The sequence below is a fragment of the Pogonomyrmex barbatus genome, unplaced genomic scaffold (assembly GCF_055798465.1).
Source record: "Pogonomyrmex barbatus isolate J1 unplaced genomic scaffold, ASM5579846v1 scaffold3, whole genome shotgun sequence".
NCBI classification, from domain to species: Eukaryota; Metazoa; Arthropoda; class Insecta; order Hymenoptera; family Formicidae; genus Pogonomyrmex; species Pogonomyrmex barbatus.
In genome coordinates this window covers 16,392,004-16,414,791 of record NW_028297127.1, presented here as the reverse complement: position 1 = coordinate 16,414,791, position 22,788 = coordinate 16,392,004, and the positions used below count along the sequence as shown (strand labels likewise).

At 38.4% G+C, this 22,788-nt stretch overlaps 1 protein-coding gene across 11 annotated transcripts in view; it reads right to left on the bottom strand.

Annotated features, from left to right (window-relative positions):
- The window catches only part of LOC105428023 (lachesin), a 231,069-nt gene that overhangs the window by 40,938 nt on the left and 167,343 nt on the right, over window positions 1-22,788 (bottom strand). For all 11 annotated transcript variants that reach the window (XM_089078774.1, XM_089078773.1, XM_089078782.1 and 8 more), the window contains 3 exons: window positions 9,619-9,747; window positions 4,108-4,392; window positions 3,585-3,647 (listed from right to left, as the gene is read on the bottom strand). In XM_089078774.1, coding sequence (XP_088934900.1) covers window positions 3,585-3,647; window positions 4,108-4,392; window positions 9,619-9,747 — 477 coding nt within the window. The remainder of the gene's footprint in view (window positions 1-3,584; window positions 3,648-4,107; window positions 4,393-9,618; window positions 9,748-22,788) is intronic.

Below are 22,788 nucleotides of genomic sequence, written 5' to 3'. Positions count from 1 at the left end.
TCACTCTCGAGATGCTCTTAAGAAAATTGCACTTTTTTCAATAGAGAATTCTTTACGAAACTTTGAGTAAAAAGGTAACTATGGAGTTGGCAGTAGCTTTAGAATTCTTAGAAAAGGTATTCCTTCATTCCATTTACATTCTACCTATTTTCAACTTAAAAATTTATATCGGGACAAAAGAGCTATATGTAATGAAGTTTTAATTGTAACATCATCTATTTTGTATCTTCGTTTAACAGAGTTGAATTTATTTAATGAATAAATTAATTCTGATAAAAGTTTTTTTGTAACTTTTTGATCGATATAAAATTAGAAGAAACGAATGTGAGCTGCAAATAATTTCTTTTCATTCAATTAGACATATAAACAAATAACCTGTTTGATTTATTTATTTATTTAAAGTACAAAATTTTCTGAGTAAGTATATTGATTATTAATTGAAAGATTTAGGGTAAAAATATAACAATTTCATAAGGTGGACTTTGAAATCATATCTAAAAATGGACTTTAAAATGGACTTTAAAATGTATCGTGCAAACTGAGAATTTATAACATTCTTTCTCTTTAATAATGGATAATATTCTGAATTATCTACTTTAATAAAATTTCAATACACAAGTGCATGGTAACATTTACATCCATTTTGCTTAAGACATTTTATTCTATAATAATAAAAAAATAAAATTCCCTGTTTCTTTATTGTCAATTATTTCTACGTTACAATTAACATTCAGTACACGTAGTATTTTTACACGCTATGATATTGCTAAGATATCGCATATCAGAACGTGCAATGTAGCGTATAGTAAGGCCACGAATAATTCTGGACCTCTTATCGGGCTTTAATTAATTACGATCAATAGGATCGATAAATCATAAGGGGCAACTGGTAAGACAGTTAGAATTATTAAACGTCACATGTATTCTCGATGAATTAATTCCAATCTTTTTTGCCACAAGATTCGCTTAAAGAGAGAAGGAATAACGAGAATAAGATAATTTCGCACCATTTGACATTCAAGCAAGGTTACTTTATCTTATTGCAGACGTCATTATTAATTTGTATTAAAGTCAAGGTTCTGACGATTATTGAGAGAACTGCTCTTCTTTATTTATTTTCAATATATACTGCGAAGAAAAAAATGTAGATTATATGGTGATGTGAAATATTAAATTTGACAAATAAAATTTTAAATAATATTTTTAGTTATTAAAAAGCCACAATATTTTAATACATCTTTTTAAGAATACAAACATAATAGTGTATAGATTCAAAATACATTTAAAAAAAATTAAAGATTATAACAATTAAAGATATAAAAACATTATTAGCTGAGTTCTATTATTATAGAAAATAAAAAATGTCTAAAAAAAATGTTGAAATTCTTATCACTACAATCAAAATAACGATTCAAATCGCAAATGGAAATTGTCAATGTACAGACTAACAGACCGTTCGAATACTTTTTGGAAAATTAGATTCTTGGTATAATAATTCCGCGAGTTTCTTTTTTGAGCACAGTAATACTATCTAGTATCTAGATCGTGCCACCACCAACGATGCAATCTCATTCTGTGCTGGTGCTCACTGTATGCATCCCATCTAGTATCTTGCAGCGACGTCAGTAATTGAATTTTAAATGCGCTTAATTAGGTCACTGGTTAAGCCACCAATGTAATATCGCAATATAAAATTAAAATCTGCGTTCTCTGATTTGGACAAGCTAAAAGAGTAAATCTTGATTTACGCATCATAAACAATAATGAAACTCTTGACACGGACTAGAGGTCATTTTTTTATAATATTAAATTAATTATATATTGTTTGACTTATTGACAAATGTAATAAACGATTCTATACTTTTTTTTTTCAAATTATCATTTTATAACAAAGAGCTCGTTGATTCTCTTAATATTTTCATCTCTTTCGTAATATGTTCACCCCGTTCATTCACAGAATTTGCAGAATTACTTTTTCGTCGAATTAAATATTCTCCTCATTGCGTTCTCTCGCCGGACTTTTGATATGTCGTCGCGTACATCCTGCATTTCGAATCGCAGATCGCTCCGTAAATGGCGTAATCTTATCTGGGCAGATAAGACGAACGGCAGTCCCATTGGAAACTGCTAGGCATTTAACGTCGTGTTCGTGAGTTATTGCATACCTCGGCTAGGTCATTAATAACCCCGTAGTATTAAGATTGATTCGGAGACGCGAGAGAGAGAGAGAGAGAGAGAGAGAGAGAGAGAGAGAGGAGAAGCGACAGAGAGACGAAAGCGACGTGTCCCTTGCCGATTTCGCCAAAGTTTCTCGTAATATTTAATCAGTAGTCGAGGGCCATACATTATGATGAAGTCGCTGTCTCGTCTCACGCGCGCGGAATATGTGCGTCTATACGGCAAATCGTTAATACGGTAAATTGCATTAGCTGGAGGAAAATCGGAGTCGAAGTTACGGCGACGCTCCCACCCGCGGTGGCGAGATATCTCCATCGAAGGAACGTTTTCGATTACCATTATTTGCACGTATGTTCGCGCGTTCGCCCTTCGGTTTTCGAAGAATCGCGCGTCGGACTTACGCTTTCGTCGCTCGTAAATCTCGGTTACGATCTCGCCCGGCTTTTACGAGCGTCGCGTCGCGAGAAAATTCAGCCGCGGCAACATCAATATCGGTGGCGGAGCAACACGGAGGGGCGGGAGGGGATGCGCTCGCGGAAATTCGCGGAATAATAGTTATTCATTAGAACGGTCAACTCTCTCTCTCCCCGGACGCTTCGAAATAACGATAATCCACCTAGCGGCCGGCGGGGCCGGTACGATAAAATTGCGAAGCTTAATGGCGGTAATACCGTCGTGGCCGAGCCTTGTATGGCGTTAATAATGCAGTATATTGAGATTGGTTTCGCGAGGTTGAGGAGAGGAGGTCGGAGAACCACAGGGACCTGACCTAGGCATCTGCCCAAGTTATTCGCCCTGCTTTAATAATACATATACGCGCCAAATGCGCGGGTTCTGCGAGTCTAATATAAAGGCTAACTCCGGAAATATTGTACTCTATTCGATGCGAAACGCCCGAGCAATTCCCTTTGAAGAATATCCCCTATCGTTTAATTGCGAGTTCCTTATTTGTTCGGACGTGCTTTACGCGGAAACGTAAGTTCTTTTAATAACAACAATAAATTCTTTAAGAAATAAAAAAAACATTTTCTAAGAAATAAAAAAAAAAGAATAAATATTTTGCAGTTACTGTTTATGCGATGCCAGATATTGTCGAGACTCCGAGATGCAAATCGTTACTTTTTCTCGAAAGACGCGTGATAAATTGCCCTAATTTAGATTTTCGTATCCCTTTCTCTCTTACGGTTTGATGTAATTTTTTTTTTCAAATGAGACGCACCTGCGGCTTTCTCGTTCGCACATGAATATGACAAAGGAGAGACGAGAAAGCACCTTAAGATTCTATGATTCTTCGGAATAAAATGTGAATAATAATGAGTTTGTTTCTGCGTGAGAATTGTTAGAAAATCGTCCACCGATAATATCGATTTTCTCGTCGGAATGCATATATTCAATAAGATTCTCACCTTCATTGTTGGCGCTGCTCTTGATCTCCGTCGCCTTCGGTGCCGCCGATGGCTTCGGAATAGCTGAAATAAAAATCGTTCGTCTTTAATGACGTCGTATAACTTCTTAAATATCGGCCAATAAATTTGACTTGAACTCCGCCGCCTTATTCATATTTTAACTGGGGGAGGAGGAGGGGGGAGAAGGGCGGGTCATCTTATCTCCGAACGGCGGGAATTGCATGGCCGGGGAGGATATAACGGCGGGGAGACATTTCCTCGGCGATTTAACCGCGCCGATTTACTGCTAACATCCGGCTTTAGATAAATCTTCGACTCGAGCGAAATTAAACAAAGGCCCGAGGAATTCGCGATTTATGAAAGCCGTTTCACTTTTAAATTATTCACGTCGCGAAACACGCCCGCGTCGCGCTATAATATCCCGTACAGCAAACACACCGCGCGGATAGATGCATAACGATAGCGGTCAGGAGAAAAAAAATTGTTTGTCCAGACACGGGCTAGAAAATGCACGTCAGCTTACGGTATAATCTGATGGATCCCTCCGTCTCGCCCAGCGAGTTTTTGCTAATGCACCGGTAGCTACCGAAGTCACTCGCTGTCAAGTTTCTGATGGTGAGCCTCATGTGCGCGCGGTAGCTGTTCTCCATGGTATTCGTGGTGTACTTCTCGTTGGAGAGAATCATCTCATCTCCCAGAAACCAGTAGCTCATGGCACGGGGATAAGCTTCCGTATGACAGTCGATCGTTACGTTCGTGCCAGTTGGCGCACCGACAAGCTGATTCGGCACGAAGATCATTGGAGAAACTGAAACGTTAATAAAGAGATAAATTACACTTTTATTTTACATAATTACTTTAGCTCTATCTAATATTACATAATTTCAAACTGATGCTTTTTTATATTCCGTTACGTATCCTATGCATATTCTATTTGAGCAAATTAAAAGCATATAAATAAGCTGTTTATTCGTTAAAATTGTATTCGTCAAATTTAATCGTGGCAAAAATATAAACTGCTATTTAATAAGAAATAATAGACTGCTTAATAAAAAAATATGTAGCTCCGTACGCAGCAAGCTGAAACGCAGCAAGACTGGCTGTTCCGGTGAAAAAGTCCCCGAGAATAAGAAATTTAATTATTAATTTTACATAACTATTTTACAAACTACAACACATTAAGTATACATTTTAGTTGCGGTCGCGACTGAAACGCTTGCATTCGCAGGGTCCTTTAATTATCTACAGCGTACAATCGCTACGCGATAAAATTGAAGATTGCGCCGCGACATAACGTTGAGTTTCCCCGTAATGCAGACACGACGGATCAAGTTTGTACTTTCCGGGATGGCGTTTCCACAAAATGCGCCGCAGTCGGGAAACGAGTTGGGAACAAAGTCTATTATGGTTACAAGTCTAACGCCGGCGTTAAGGTTACGCAACGAAGAGTTAAGGCCGCGCGAGACGACGTCGCTGCGCGACGTCGCAACGTTCCGTCTTTACACCCTTCGTATTCCGCGCGGCGGGTCGCGTCATTCCGGGCGAACAATTTTCTAACTCAGCAACTAAACCAGAAACGGCTCCTTCTTCGTTTCGAATTAATCCAACGTCGGATACGCGCTCGTATAAGCCGCGACGTTGGCGGCAGGCGTGCGCTTTGGTAACGGGTTAAATTAAAGTTGCAAACTCCGCCAGCGGGTTGTATGATACAATAAGGGAATAATAATGCGTTCATAGACGGGCACCGGGTGTAAAACGATACCGGGTGCCGAGAGCTCGTTATATTCTCTAACGAGGAGAATCGCAATGCGTTTTGGACAAGCCGACGATATCGCGTGCGCTTTTTCGACGTCTTCCTTCTCTCACAGCCTTCTTGGCTACGCGGTGACTTTTCTCAAAGGAAGAAGGCTCGCTGTCGATCGATGGATGCTATCGAAACTCTGGAGGAGACTATTCGATGTTATCTATATGTACGAGAGGATAATAAATGTTTCTGTATAATGACGCGAAAATCTCAATTAAACCTTCCTAGCTCGCCGCACTCTCCATCTGTGGACAACGCGGGACAGAGATATATAGGAGTACAATGCAGCTGAGAGTTTGAATACGATAGATATAGATGTAGTCAATGGTAGGAAATAGGGAGAAGTGTGCATTAATTAAAGTCAACGATGGCAATTTGTGGATTTGTGGTAAGCCGGGATGCAACGCTACGGACTACGCTGATGTACACAGGTATGGTCAAGTGATCATGACTATACGAATGCATCGTTCATCGTGCATGCCATCGCTCGTCATGCTGACAAGTATTTTTTCGTCATTAATCAATTACATGAAGAAGAGCGTATTGTTTTCATTTCAGGTTTGTGCGGAGGATATAAACGTACATGCCTACATCTTTATCATTAAAAATTCAATTTAACATACAAATTTTTAATTTTCTAGCTCTTGCTAAAATTCAAAAAAATTTATAAAATATTTCGAATAAATATTTCGAAAGAATTAAAATCTCGTCTTTGTCAAATCTTATGAAATTAAAGATTAAAATCACTTTCGTGTGTTTTCAATCTTATAATTCGACATTTATTATATTCTCAACAACTATATTACAATATTATATATTACATATTTCAAATCTTTAGCTTTATCAAACAAGAGCAAAAGTGTGAGTCAACTCTTACTCCGTGATTATTATCGCCGTCTTTCATGGTTCAAATTCAGGCATTTTTTAATGATCGATGTAAATGGCGTCCGCCATCAATTACGCTCTTATCGTGAAATCTCGTCATGATTCAGCCGCGCACTCGTAATTACGGCCAATTGAAAAACAAAAGAATATCATACTCTCTTCATGGCGGCGGGAGATAATTCCCGCTCGCTTATCACGCTCGCGCATCTACGAGAACAGCCACGATGAATTGTTGCGTGTACCCGGGACCGCAACGTGAAGGCAAAGTGAAAACGTAGGGAGTTACGTAAAAAGTCAACTCGCTAAATCGTTGTACATGTCTCATCAACATGTCTGATGAAGTAGCTTGCTGACTTGTGGAGACGGCACATGGAAGCGTGTGCATGCCAACCGAATTATATTTCCGCATCCGCGCATTTCCTCCCCTCGTCACTCGCTATGCTTTATGCAGCGGCACAATTTTGTCCGCATTGCAGCGACGAGCGTACCGAAAACGCGACATACGAGTCATGTACTACACAACTGTCCCGATTGTCAGGAAAAATTCAGAAAGATTATGTCAACGCGACGTCTTTATCTCGTCGAAATTACCGATTTAAAACTGGTCGGGTCCGTCTCTCGCCCGTTAACGAATTTTTTTCGAGAATTCGTAGTAAATATCTTTGGGATAATTCGAGTTAAATAAGCGATTAAAGATAAAAAGCAAATTTGCGAAATGAGATTTGTGATAACTTTATTGTCTCATACGGATTTCATTTTTGCATGGATTGTGTAATCGGACTAATGAACCGCAGTATAATGATTCGTATTATATATGTTAAAATATGAATATACTCATCAATGTATAAATTCACTTTGTTATCTCCCGTTTATTATGTCGCTATTTATTTCATCTCATAATGGGCAAACACAGAAAACTAAGCGTAAGTATATTGTCCGATTAACTGAAATTTATATAATAATTTCCAGAATATTTATAATGTATATTTATAATGTAAATGTAACGGCAGATAGCGATTAGACTTTCGATTTCGGAAACATTGACGTCTTACATTGACGTCTTACATTGATCGAGTACTATTTCTATCTCCTCTTATTCTTTCCTTTATACGAAATATATACTTGTCACAGCCTTTATTGCAGTTTATTATATTATAAAAGTTATTGCAGTTATTGCAGTTTTTCATATTATAAAAGATAAATGCAAAATTTAAATTTGTAATTTGTGTTTGCGGTAATCTTTCAATATTTAATTCTAATTAAAGAAGAATATTAAATCAGAGAATAAATGTTTCATCGAAACGAATAAATAGAACAGAAATTGTAAGGAGACTTTGGTATAAATAATCGAATAAACAATAAACATACAACACTTGCTACTTTATAACTTTAAGTAAAGTCACAATTGTATTCTGTACTGATTTTAGAACGCGTTAAATGTTTAAAACAGAAATAGTGTTTCGCGTCAACTTAAACTTTGTTGTGTATGTTAAATGTTGTTTGTACCGTTAAGACTGGCTCGTGTATCTATATTTAAACCGATCAATGGCAAATATTATTGAATTATTAAATCTCAGGAATAGAATTGGATTGATCTAGTTCCTATTAATCAATAGTTTGAATCTAAATTAACTATAAAAAAAAATTTATAATAATTATAAATAAAAAATAAGTCACGAATGTATGTACATATATGCATATAAATTAGAGAACATTTTCAAGGAAAAAAAGGAGAAAAAATGTAAATAAAAGTAGCAGTACATAATTAATACAGATCTGTCAACTGCAGATCTGCATTAATTATGTGGCAGTTAAAAAATTAATACGCCATCGCATAGATCGCTATCATTATTGCAGGTATACGTACATGTAATGCTGACTAAGGGAGCGACAAAAAAGCTGTAACGTTGACGCATCGATCCTTCGGGGCACGCGAAGAGAAAAGCAAAGGAATTACGCGTCAATCAGTTCGCGTTGGAGAATTTCCCACGGCTCGCTCGTGTCATTACATTACGTTCAAATTTTTACAAGGCGGTACACCGCAAATCCTTACGCGCGCGCGCACAGTCCGCACGCCTGTTCCAGGATGCGACGAAGACGATCTCTGAAGCGTCCGCTATGACCCGGAACGCGCCGCATCCGCGCGCGGAAAACCGACGTTTTATTCCGCTCGTCTAAATAAAATATGTCCCCCGCCTCCTAAATATTCAGGAGATACCGCCCGGCCTCTCCGCCATACGTAACGTAACCGTTCCTTCTTCCTTCAACAACACCGTTGCGCCCCGGGCGCCGCCGGCGCGCAACGCGCACACCGACGTTTGCAGCGGCGCACGGATGCAGGCATACGAAGTGACACGAACGAATGAAACGCATAAAAGGGAAAAATGACCAGGGCCGACGGGACGGCTTGCGCGCGGCTTCCAGTATTTCCCCCGGGCTTTCCCGACGGCGTTTCCCTCCGACACTCCCGACCTCTCCCCCTCCCTCCCTCCTCGCTCCCCTCCGCACCCGTTCCGCGGGCCCCGCGGACCTACCCTTCCTTGCCTTGTTGCCTGATACATTCGTATTCGGTGCCGAAGCACGTGCGTCGCTGTACAACCAACGTGTGCACGCGCACGTGTGCTCACGTTGTGCAATTCGTGAAATGAAATTTAAACAATACACGACCGGCCCGCCATCGGATCGGGGGATCGCGTATAACGAAGAATTTAAAATTTATTCGATAAATCGGTTGTTAGATACGGTCCAACCATCCTCCCCCCTCCCTAATTTTCGCGTCGCCTCCTCGAAAAGTTCACGTCACGCGTGCTGATATTTAGTATATGTTTTAGTATATGTTTTGTTACGTGAACAAGCTGGAAAATTATATTTTACGAACATTTGGAGCTCACAATCACAGTAGTTTGCCGCATAACAAATTAACATAATTTATTACAGTAATTAAGTTCTTGCAACACCTGCAGCATGCCGTTGTTCTACATTTTATGATATCGTTATCTCGTAGTATCTTTTTAATTTTACATTATTGTATGTATAATCTTAATTTATATGCCTTGCCATTTATTTCATGGCGTCAAACTGACACCGCTGTGACGTCATCAAATTTTAGATAATACTTATTGCAAGGCCTCACGCATTTCGACCGAACCCATGAATTAAATATTCACGCTGTTAAGCGTTCGTAACCGAACATCTGGTATGGTAACATCATAAAATTATAATTATCACATCACATTGTGCCCTACTATATTGCTAACTGCCATGCCATTCATCATGAATATGTACGTATCTCATATTTGATATGTATGTACGAATGTTATAATAACGTGCTTGCAACAAACTCACATTCGACATCCACGATGATCCTCTTGCTGACCGTGGGCGGCACGCCATTGGTCGCGATGCAGAGATAAGCGCCCATTTCGCTGCGTGTGATCCTCGTCAAGTTTAATTGCTCGCCGTCATACAGGGTCACTGAAACCAGAAGCGGGAATTGATTCAGCTTGGTCGAGAGCGCAAATATAGTTCACGGAAACGGACAGCCTTCTACCTCCGCGTAAATGGGTAAGCAACGTTTCATCCTTGTTATCTCATGAGCAAAGCAGGAAAAGCGGTTATGCAAATAGTTTGGTTTGAAATTTAGCAATCCGCAGCTTTACGTATAGTAAAGCTGGAATAGGTAGCGTTTAACATTCAGAGTTAAAATTTAACACGCAAAGATAAAATATCTTTACGACAAATAGACATCATAGAGTACCAATATTTAAGGTTAAAAAGATCACGTTTACGTAAACCGAATGCAGATATATCGATCCATTGTGAAATTTAGTTGTAATATAAAACACACACATACACACACACACACACACACACACACACACACACACACAGAAATCTAGAATACGTTTTTATTGCCGCATAATTTGCCCGCGAATCTATATTAATCTATTATGAAAGTTTGCAATGAGATTCGTACAAGCAAGATTGTAATAAAATTATAACGGAGTCACGAAATGTAAAAAATGCGACGATTAAGTTAATACCACAAGTCTCTCCCATTTTCATCAAACTTACTCGATTGCGTTACAATTTTTCTTCCATTAAAATCTCTCTCGTTAAATCCAGTTCATGCAAAATCACCATGTCGCAAATAGCTCAATGCTGCACAAGTATTAAATCTGACTCGCGTGATCAGGACTTTCGATGTCATTGGTGAAGATATATGTATTGGCTTCGTGTCTGCGTTACATCAAATAACGATTTATGAGAAAACTTCCGGTGGCTCTTTATTACTGGGAAACAACTGGGAAAGAAGTTAATAGAAGAAAGAGAATAGAAAAAGTAAGATGATCGTTACTCCGTGACAAGAAATTAGCGGCTATTGTTATTATTATTATAAGATACAGTAATCTGTTTACATGTCGAGACGTGAAAGCAATTTAAATCGATATTACTTATTAGAATAGTATTCAACATACAACAAACAAAAGTTTTTAATATAAAAAGATTTTTAATATACAAAACATGTCCTTATAAAAATAAGGCTAGCATAGCTTAAAAATTTCCTCGGAGCAAAACGGACGAAAATTTTTGTAAAATGAAAATTATAATAATCATATTTTATTCTTGTGCTATAAAAATTTGTTAAATTAATACATACAATTGTCAAAGGGATTAATGGTAATATTTATATTCTATCAATATACGTGCTAAAAAGTAAACTCAGAAATGATTTATGATATTTTGTATAACTTTTATCTGAATTTCTAATTATATTACGTAGCAAAACTATATCATAAAAGCTATATAAACTGCAGATCGTATCCAAGGAGAGTTACTTTTGGAAATAAATTACTGACCGATAATGCAATTGATGGAAGAACGAAATTCGATGGAGTAAGAAAGAAGTTTCTTTCCGACAGAAATTCGATAGAAAGAAAAAGAGTCTCTTCTCATTATTTAGACATGATATTTACTTCTTTATATAACAGAATACTTTCTATCTTTGATAAATCTCGATACACTTTGCACTTTTCTCGAATATCAACAATGATAAGCAAGTGAATAAATTTTATTTCTACTCTCTGTGACACTCTGTGAATTTCATTATTTTTTGTAACAATGTTTTTAAAAATAACTAATTTAAATAAATAAATAATTATTAATAAATAAATAAAATTTTTTATTTATTTAAATAAATATTTAAATAAATAAATAATTTATACATATAATAAAACGTAATAGTTCTAATCGTAATAGTTGTAATCGTAACATTAGCACAATCATGCTATATTATACATATTTTTTTTCAATGCTGAATTACAAGTTTTGGATTATTGTAAGAACAATCAATGTCAATCCTGGCTTAACACATCTCCATAATGACAATTAGCGAAACAAACGCGAGCCATAAGAATAAATTCGGACCAGCTGAATCGGCGGTAGCGATACACCCTCCCCGGAGGGTGACGTTCATAAATCTTTACCCCGGTTTACTTCGGCTTTGCTTGTCTCCTAGTCACGATTAACCGATCCCCCGGCCATTAGAGCGGGCGGCGATGTTTCTTTCACGAGACACATGCCCTGCCAACTCTGCCTTGCCACGTGCTGTATTCACGTAGAACGGACGCGGTGTGCAACGCCGCCGATTGGCAGGGCAAGGCGCAGCCGATCGATCGGTGCGAATAATTGAGAGAACGCGCGAAATCCGAGTGTGGAGAACGGCAGCATGGTCTCATGGATATCAAGTGACGTGATAACACTCGTCCGATAACCGCCGTTGTTGCGTCGTTGCAGCAAACGATCGCCGCGAAGTGGCCGGATATCCGCGTGCGCGTAAAAGCGAAAAAAAATATTGATGGAGGCCGTAAAAACATATTTCTTCGACGAGGGCGAGCGTACGCTCGATTTTCTCGCGGCTCAACACAACGACGACCGTAACGATGTATTCCCGTCGCTTCGCTCTTTCGCTTAATCACTTCAACGTAATACAACGTCTGTCTGCCGCTGCGATGTGCGTGCCAGAATCCGTTGTATTTTTTTTTTTTAAATTGAATACGAAGGAATAAACTGTAGGTAAAAATAATAATATTCGTATGATTTAGTCCGGGGAAAAATTTATAATTTATTTTGTCTCTCTCAATAACATTTTACTTCAATTAAGCCGCGTCGAAGAATCTTTCACAAAATAATTTTTTGTATTTTTGAATTTTAATCAATGCATTTAATCAATGGATTTAATCAATGTATTGAAAATAATTTCGTTTTTATCCCTGTCTTTAACAACACGTTTTAATCATGTTAAATAATTGGATTGTCGAGGATTACTCTGTTGTGTTACTCTGGAAATTCGGAAAAAAACAATTATGTGTAAAAAAAATTTCAGCAAGTAATATATGCTGTATCATGCATAAAAAAATGTATATATATATTTTACACTTGTTTATTAAATGCAGTTACATCAATACAACGTTGGAAGTAAAAAATAAAAAGTAATAATTAATTCAAAACCCGCAGGAGGGAGGGAGGGGGAGAAATAAAGAGAAAGAAAAAAAGAGGAAAGAAATCACTGAATTCCGATGATTTTGTAGTTTACTAAATAGCTCAAAATAAAACATTGATCGATTGATGCGCCTCAAGCAAGCCTTTTTTAGATCCCTCGGATGCAATATGTTGGATAAAATATTTGCAATAAGTTTTTGATCGTGGTAGCACCGGTCCTTTCGATACAAGTTCATTTCGCCATCAACTCATCCGATATTAATGTATTCCGCCGTTCTTCAACGAGTCCGGGAATATTTAGATAGTGGGTAGCTCAAAGCCCGGATGCAAATCGATACATCGGATTGAGCAAACACTGATAGTTATTTTTAAGGACGATTCGCAATGAAACTTTCACTCGGCCGTATAAAAATTCGCCTACAGAGGCAAAGCGACGTCGCATGTGAGAGAGATATAAATATATGAACTCTTGCCGATATTAATTATTGGAGGTATTTGAAAAATATTTTTTGCAACGCGCAACGTTCGACGAAAACTGGAATCCATCGGAATTGCCGAGCTTTGTAAAATTAATATACGCCAATGTGTATGGCAAAACTGCCAAAGGAATTAATAATACATGATAAAAGTGGATAGCAAAAGAACGCTTTGAATATCTGAATGCACGGGTATGCTCCAACTGTGTATAAAATAATATAATGGACAATACATAATGACGAAAGTGGAAGTATGACATTGTCAATACGAAAAGTCATTCATTCGAATGTATCTCGTTACAAAAATAATAGACGTAAATAAGAGAGGAAAAAGATAAGATTATTCAAATAAAAGAAATATACATTTCGGATATCGTATAATACAATGTTTTCGCTTTGCATTTTCCCACGCATGTGGGTCTCTCTTGGGATACAACATCAAAATGTTAAAGACCTGAATATTCATAATATGCGTAGAGTAGTGCTATAATTATTATAAATGTATTTTCTACGATCAATTTTAACATATCACGATTAAACATTAATAATTTAATGTTACTTTATTTCCAGTATTTATATACGTATTTTCATTATTTTCATTATTTTCATTTATTACATTCACAATATTTAAAGATCTCAATTTATTGAAAAATTAATTATCCTGATTTATATACGTTCTAAATATCGATATCGCATTCGGACATGTAGAAAGGTAATTTTATTTTAAACCGCTGCAACGAGACTATACAATGTACTCACAAGCTTGCTATGAACATTTACATTCTGTCTAGTAATCGGCTCATAAATCAGCCTTAACACCTCAATCGCGATCTTCATTCAACTTTGTCTTTCCATTCCAGTAGTTCGCCTCTTGTGACAGTAAACCCATCGACCGCGCCGCAGCCGAAGTAACGTTTCTCTTGATCTCTTGGAATGCAGCGAAATAGCGAGAGTGGTCGCGCGGGAACACGATGATGTGACACGTATTAATAAAACGCCAAAACTAATCCGCGAAATTTTGCCGTGTCACTATCCCCGCACTGATACGGCGCGCGCAAAAGGTTATTAAATAATATTACGAACTGTACCGGGGGGAGGGGGGAGGGGGGTGCAGATACGTATGCACATGCATGCATATGTACCCACCTACCCTGCCGAAAACTTGGAGGATAGTGCGGCGCGCGAGCAGTCCCGGGTGCTCCGTCATGAATTTGTATGAAGCTTTAAAGGGGCTCAGATGCCCCGGAGCGCGGCTTTGCAGATGTTTGAACAGAAATTCCGGCCTTTTACGATCCTATGCGGTGTGGCGGTGCGAGTGGGACGGCAAACCCCCGGACGAGTACGGGAAAAGGTGAGAAAGCGGACCGTTCCGGGGGGGGGGGGGTAGAAGGTGCGGATAGGAGGGATGTGAAAGGCTCTCAAGTGGCCAGGCTAGACGAAGACGGCGGATCGTGATGAAACTGTGTGTAACAAAATAGTTAGACGGGAAAATTGCGCCGTATACCGGGATTATAAAATAGGCCGTGCTCATCTCCGCGCATATTTGCGCATATTTGACACATGAGGATTAGGAACCTTGCGAACGGATAGAAATATTAGCCGTTAAAGCGTACATAACGGATGATTCGTGTATAAATGTTGGACTCTTTCGTATAGTGACGGGGAAGGCAAATTTACAGTAGCACAACATCAAAAAATAAATAGATATAAAATTGCAATTGAACGCAGTTTTATTTGTACCCATTCAGCCCAGGCTATAGAGCGCTAATTTGAAATCAATGTGTCAATTTGTGTTTATTTTCTCGCTATTCAGTTCTATTTTACAATTTTGTATAGGTTTGAATGATATTTAAAAAACACAGTTTGATTTTTTATTTACTCCGTTGTAATAATGATCCAAATTGATGAATGTCCAAATGATTTACAGAATAATTCTTATAGAGGTAATAAAAGGACCGAATTCTTTTACAATGTAAAATAAATTTCCCGGCGTAAAAACATTAACAAGCAAATATCGTTTTTGTCACGTTCAAAATGTCGAATGACTAATTGCAGACAAAAGCACTCGACATGACGCGAAAGTAACTGATGTTAACTAATAGTTTCTTTGTCGTTATTCAGTGTCATATAAAATACCACGGAATAAAATCGAATAATTAAATATCGTAAAATATTGTAAATCATTTATAGTTGTTTTACTAACTTTATGGGCCCATAAAGAGCAATAATTTTGCATATAATTATGGGAAATAGTATATATAGACGCTCGTCGACGGTCAGCGATGGATCATGCTAACAGAAACCACGGAAAATGTTTGCTTATCACGAATGTTTGCAATCCATCACCGAAATGCAAACGGTAAAGGACGATGTGGTTTCACTCGACACTGCAAATTGACGCGTGCTAGAGCGCGATGCTTTACGACAGCATGCTTTCAGGATGATTCAAAATCTGCCTTATCATCATTTTTCGCTTTGAAAACGCCACAAATAAAATATGCGCATAAAACAAAAAGCGCGACGGGATGGGCCATTCATAATATGAAAATGTGCCGATAAACCTCATTCATCTCGCATTTTGGACAAACAAAATCAGAGATCGTGAATATATGTACATATATTTTCGTTGCAAGAGTCTCAACATACCACATACAACATTATATTATGGATAAGTCCATAACATGCATAAATATCTAAAATGTGTATTTACCAACGATGAAATGATTTTAATATTTATTCAATATTTATCGAAAGGCAGTCTTATCGTCGCGAATATAACGCGTATGCAATATACCTACATATTTGCAAGATGATAAACAAATCCGGACAAGCACAAAATAAATAAAATCTCAAATCGTCGATTCCCACTCGTAGAGAAATAATTCCACAATTCCAGACTGTTGGACGAAGGATCTCTTTTAAAATAACGGAAAGGCAGCATTTTCCACAATTGTTCGGTCGCCTGACGCAAATAGGTCTCGACGTTTCTATTTGGTATTCGGTAGCAGTAAACCGACGTAACACATTCCGACGATTACAAGGATCGATTCGATTGCAAGGCGATGTATCGGTTGATGCAACAGCCGGCCGTCGGCGTCAGGATGTACCGAGGAGCAGTTGGATAGTACGATTAGCTCGAGTACGGTTATAAATCGTTTCAAGTGGCAACCGAGCGATTAATTTTCCGGCTTGCCGGCAATTGACTCTCCTCGCACGACTTAAACGCAGTCTAGGACAATGGGCTACACGTGCCACTAACTATTTTATAACTGGATCACGCAGTAGCTCGTAATAACTCTGTTGCTGAAGTGTGGCTACGAATACGTACTGCTATTATTGGAACTAGCATCATCCTACATTAATTGATCAAACTACTAGACTCTTGACTCTAGGAACTGACCAATTATGTTTCCTTTCGTTTCCATTAATTTACAAACATGCAAAGACGTATTTCGTCATAAATAATTTTTTAATAATGACTGGACATTGACTAGCAATGGGATATAATTATTTTGTCATCATTGATTTCTCTTTTACTTAAATAATTATACATAAGAAAATTTATTATTAAGCTTTTAGAAAGAAAAATATAATAAGAAGATAAATATACTAAGAAGATAAATATATAAGGATGAGCGCGCATTTACCCTTTTGTTTTATGAAACTCGATGAAACTCGATGAATCAACGAATTATAGGCAAACTGGTTTAAAACCACTCCATTGCTAATATTCTCTTTCCAGGGAGCGCTATTTCCGCACGCGACTCCATTCAATAATCAAGTGAGGGACACGCTAGAATTCCTGAAGGACCCAATTTCACCGTAAAACTCGATGGATTAAAACTGGTCCACGTAACACCAACGACCTCCTGGGAGAGGACGTCGGCGGATGTCAACGTGTCCCAGATGGCGTCGACATTAACCCATGAGAAACGTGCGCGAGGACCAACCGCTGTGTTTCGGTCAGGAAGCTGCTGCGGTTTCGGCCTTCAGATCGAAATGTCTCACCGGGAGAGCACTAGTAGGATGCATTCAGCATCCGATGCCATTTCACGATCACAATATCTAATGGAATAGATTCCAGCCGGACCTAAGTACTGTTTTATCAAAGATTAGACACTAAAGATTTAATTTAATTTAATTTTTTAATTATTAATTTCTGAACTCTGAAATTATTGTTTTCGTCAAAGTTTTCGTTCGCTTCTTGAAAATATATTCAAACATAAGAAAATATACATATATTTTATTTTAAATTATCATATATTCATAGATATATTTTTCGATTGAATTTATGCATTCTCTCTCTCTCTCTCTCTCTCTCTCTCTCTCTCTCTCTCTCTCTCTCTCTCTCTCTCTCTTTCTCTCTCTCACACACACACTTCTCTCTGTCCAATTAAAAAAACTAATTCAAATTTATCTGTCTCTCTTTTTATTGTTCGCTGTGTATGTGCAATTGTTTAATTTAATTTTATTGAACTTTTAATGAATTATATTTCTAGAATTTCACAATTTTGGTTATAATTTTCATTGACATTTTCGGCAGTGCACTAAACTTTTAAATTAAAATTATTATTGAAAATTCTGTCTCTCTCTCTCTCTCTCTCTCTCTCTCTCTCTCTCTCTCTCTCTCTGGAAGGTAAAACAATATTAAGACGTCAGACATTAGGAGATTTCCGATATTCCATTTTCATTTTTCAATCTCTTATTATGAAAATATAATCGTCGCCGATCATCATGTTTGAAGGTAGTAAACACCCCTGAACAGAATCGTCCATTTGGCACATTCGGGATTGGACGATCCCGATTGTTGGAATTCGAAGCTCAGCCGAAACGCCGTACGGTTTCTGCCTATCAGCTCAACAGTTCCAGCGCACATCGGTGAATAACGCAGGAAGCTATGCTTCCGAGTGGAAGTCGTCGGGTAGAAACCGTAGACCGCTATTTCGCAAAATTAATTGAATTACGTCGGCGAAGCGTGCAAAGCGAGGGTACGCCGGCGTTCCCTTCTTCGTGCATCCGAGCACCCTGTAAACAGGAACTACGTCGAATTGCATTCCGCGCGACAAAAAGTACGATCCCAAGGGGCAACGCATTTCCTTGACGTACTTCCTCCGTGAGCGCGCACACACGCGAGTAAACCCGTCTGCTGTCGATAGAGACGGTGCAAATCCGTGCACGCGATCTCGAAGAGCGATCTGACGGGAACGAGCATGCAAAAAATTAGGATTAGCGTAGCGAGGAAGCGCGATTAGCGCTGGAAGTTTCCGGCCATTTACATAGTACGTTGCATCCGAAATGGCTTAATCCACGAGCTTGTAAATTCACGGGTTGATTCTCTATTTGCTTAGGTTTCGAGAGGTAATGTCGGTTGAATGACCGGCGCGCGTAACCAACAAAAAGAAAGAAGCGAATAAAAGAAGTGCAATCTTGCCAATCGGGACACTTTAGCTGAAGTCTACTTTCCATCTTTACGTGCCAGATTTTCACCGGAGCAATTTGCGCTAATTGAAATGATGTGTCGCTCATATCGCGATACTTTCAGTTGCGAATTGAAAAATATTCGACAAGAAAGATGTGCGATATGAAATGTGTAGTTATACATCATTGATATTTTAAAAATTTTGATTAATATTTACACAATTTTGATTGAAGCTATCTTGATATTTGTACAGTGGCAGATTAATCCTTGACCTGTGTTTGCATTTGCTCTAATATTCTACATTTTATAAAATGCGAGATTCGATAAAGAGATTTTACAGATTGCATCAAAAGCAAGTAAAACAGGTTCATTCATTATCATTTCTGAAATTTTACTAGGAAACAATATAAATGCACTCTCGAAAGAGAGAAAATTTTCAATTTGAAGTACGTAAAGCAGCATTCAGTACGTTTTACATATATACTCGGCATGTATTTATCGTGTTGGAAATCAGATTTGTTTGTGCTGAAATCTCCCGAATTCAGAATAAGTTACTATAATTGTTTCCTACATAAAATCAATCACTCGCGCAAAAGAGTTGGAGGCGGAATCAGCATGTCGGCATCGCGCTGTCAATCACGCAAGGATTTCCTTGAAATTTCGGATTCAATTTATCCTTAACAATCCCATTAGGGAGTCTCCGCGTCGATACTCTGCGCGGCGAAACTTTAGTTTTGCCTGGAGCTGGACAAAGTGCCGATATAGCTTGTCTTGTCTCTTACTGCGACTGACACTTTGGCATGACTCGACAATGTGGAAATCACATTATCTAGCACGTGGAACGAGTATACTTCATATACCTAATGTAACTTCATATGTGTGCACATATATACACGAATATGTGCTTGAAAACGAAACACAAAGTATATGTATATATGTATGTGTGCCATTACGTACACATACAAACGTACATGCATATATATAAACAACATCAATGTATATAAGGTGTCTTGCTCGATATACACAAGTAATAATCGATGTAATAATCGATAAATCAAACGCTAATTAAGGATTCTATTGTTTTTCTTCGGGAGAGAAATAATCACGTGTGCTTCTGTGAAGACACGAAGATAATATGATGAATGTAACATATTCGTCTCTACTTCAACAGACCGAAATGCTGCGTCATTATATACAGGATCTCGTCTCAATTATCTCCCAAACAAACATAATTGATATCTCGTTATTTTTCACAAATAATTGTTCCTAATTAATTTCTCGTGCGGTGAAGAATTTTGACAAGTGCAATTTTTGCGAAATACAAAAGGACGTACAACACGCGGTTATCGGTCGCAATAATGTTAAACGTTCCAAACTAAAACGCAAGTTATTACTCCCTCGTATACACGCGTGCGGACACGTCGTTAACATAAAGTAACCCCACGGTGAGGCGCGTCGTTGTCGTTGAAACGTGTGTGCGATCGAACTTGAGCGCTCGTTAAAAGTTACCGATGCGTTCCCCGAAAGTGGAGACGAAGTCCGATAACTCGATCTCGGCGCGCAGCACGACGTTGCAACGGACGAGCTAGATTGTCGTTTCTGATCGTGACACTCTGAGGTGCTCTCTCTCTCTCTCTCTCTCTCTCTCTCTCTCTCTCTCTCTCTCTATCTCTCTCTCTCTCCCCCTCCCCCCCCTCCCCCTTCCCACACGCTGTGCACCCTGTTATTTGTTGACGGATAGACGAGGCACACAGTGTAACAATGTCGCCGGAAAATTCCAAGTTACGGAATACGTGCAGCCGTCGCTGCGCGTTAATTGCTCGCGCGTGTGATAATTGGTATTACATCCAATATGAGACATTTGTTCGTTCACATTTATAGAGCAGGTCGCCAAGAGGAAGAAAATCGGGAACATTTGGAAACGTATAGCGTGTAATCCTGATCTTCTTTTTTTTTTTTTTTTGTTAGAGAAATATTAATATTACGAACGTGTGGTGATGCATATGCATTTATATCTCATTGGGATGCACGTAGCATCCTCCTATCTGTAGATGCATAAAATTTATTACAGGGGTTATATCTCCTAAATTATTAGCTCCATTTATTCTAAGCACGCGAAGTTAATATTATCTTCACAAAGATGAGATGGTGAGAGAAATATCTTTTCAACTATCTTTTACATTTAACATATATTAAACACATTGTGTTCTCATCAAAATTAAATGTACTTTTTCTCACAACTTTTATCTGCCGTTTAATAATATTACCTCTCGTAATATCGGTCATTCCGCCTCGCGGGAGGTATCTCATGCTATGCCCGTCAAAATCATTCGAGTTACGCGGAGGCTAATTGCTGACAAGGCAAAATGAATAGCTCGAAAGCTGTTCCGTGCAATTTATAATCATGACTAGTGCTGCGGGGCCGCCGTGGCTATTCTATGGTGCATTGCGGCGCAATATACACGGATACAAAGAACGTGGAGTACACCCTTAGTTCGCAATCCTTCTGACTCGCCTGAATTATACCTGTATTTAACCTATTATGCTACTGGCATTAAGGGAATAACAGCCTATCGTTGTTTTTCAGAAAGAAAATTCATATAGGATGGGACGGGATTTTAAGCACAAAGCTGAGACGAAGCGCGATTAATTAGCGTAAACTTCGTTGCGTTGTTAAAAATGAATGCTACGAAGGATTATAAGGATGCAAAGGTGTACATACGAGAACATATACGCTATTAACGTGTATTAGTCGCAAACATCGCGTACAAAAAATTGTAAATAGACTATTGAACACACAAATTTAATCGCAAATTGGATTATTTGAATTTCAATTACGTTGTAAATATTTTTCCTAAAATTCTCATAAAATTTAACATAATTGCATGGCCTAATTAATCGATTTATCGCTAATATCAAATAATTATTGAAATTATTAATGAAATTTGCTTCAAAAGAGATCGCTTTATGTACATAAAAAAAAAAAAGAAAAGAAACCAATTTTTTTCTGTTAGTTTTTCTGTTAGTTAAAATTTTAACATAAATTATTATTATGATCTAAAAAAAATGTAGAATTTCCATAAATATATAATCTCATAAAAGCTTATCTAAATTTATCGAAAGTTTACCTTTTAAATTTACTGCATAATCGACAGAACAGGTTTGCTTCGCAAACATCTCTAATAATAATGTCCGCGTACTCTCTCAGTGAGCACCGAACGAGACAAAATTCCCCTAAGAAATTAACCGCGTGAAGCTTTGCCGGTGCAGCCTTTAAGCCTCTCACAGACACGTTCTTCTCCGAGCAGTAGCAACAACAACGGGAGATCCCCTTTTAATTCCGTGTCGGATTCCACGCCGAAGAAGACCGTCGCGTATCGTTAGTAACCAGTGCATATTTCATAGACGTGCCGTGTGTGCGCATAATTTTCGAGCCACTGCTCTTACACCCGCCTGCAAACGCGCCTTCCACCCTCGGCGCTCACTGCATACCCCCGAACCCGGCTGTCCGCCCTGCTGACGGACGTTCTCTCCTCGCAGCTTGGGGTTGGAGCTGCTTGCCGTTCGCGTCCCGCTCCGCGAAGGGCTGAGAGAGAGTTGATTAATCTCTACAATATTTAAGAAGCGCCGAGGTCGAGAGCAAAAAGCCTTCCGCCCGAGCTTTACGGGAGATAGCTTTCCCCGTTATATAAATCCCCCCGGCTAATCCGCTGTTTGCATCGATGTACCTCTTGTGTTTTCCCTACGGTGTGTCCCTGCTTTCTTGTTCCCTTCGTGGCGACGCATCGCTCGCGTGGCCACTAAATACATACGCCTTAATGGATTTCTAGGTGTGTTTCGAGGAAGCTCTTTTGAATTCGATTTTTCATACCGGAGCGCTATTATGAGACGGTTTTTATTAGAAATGTGGTGTATGGTGTGTTAACAGAAAACGTTAATATACTAATTGCAAGAAATATATACGAAAAATAGGATTATCATGATTGTCTCCAATATAGTTACGGTAAATGTTTCACGATTAAATGAAATGAGGAGATAGTTTTATATCGAGGGTATGTACGAGCACGATGTTATGATGTTATGTCGGTATAATCGCACGTACGTAATATTTTTATTGTA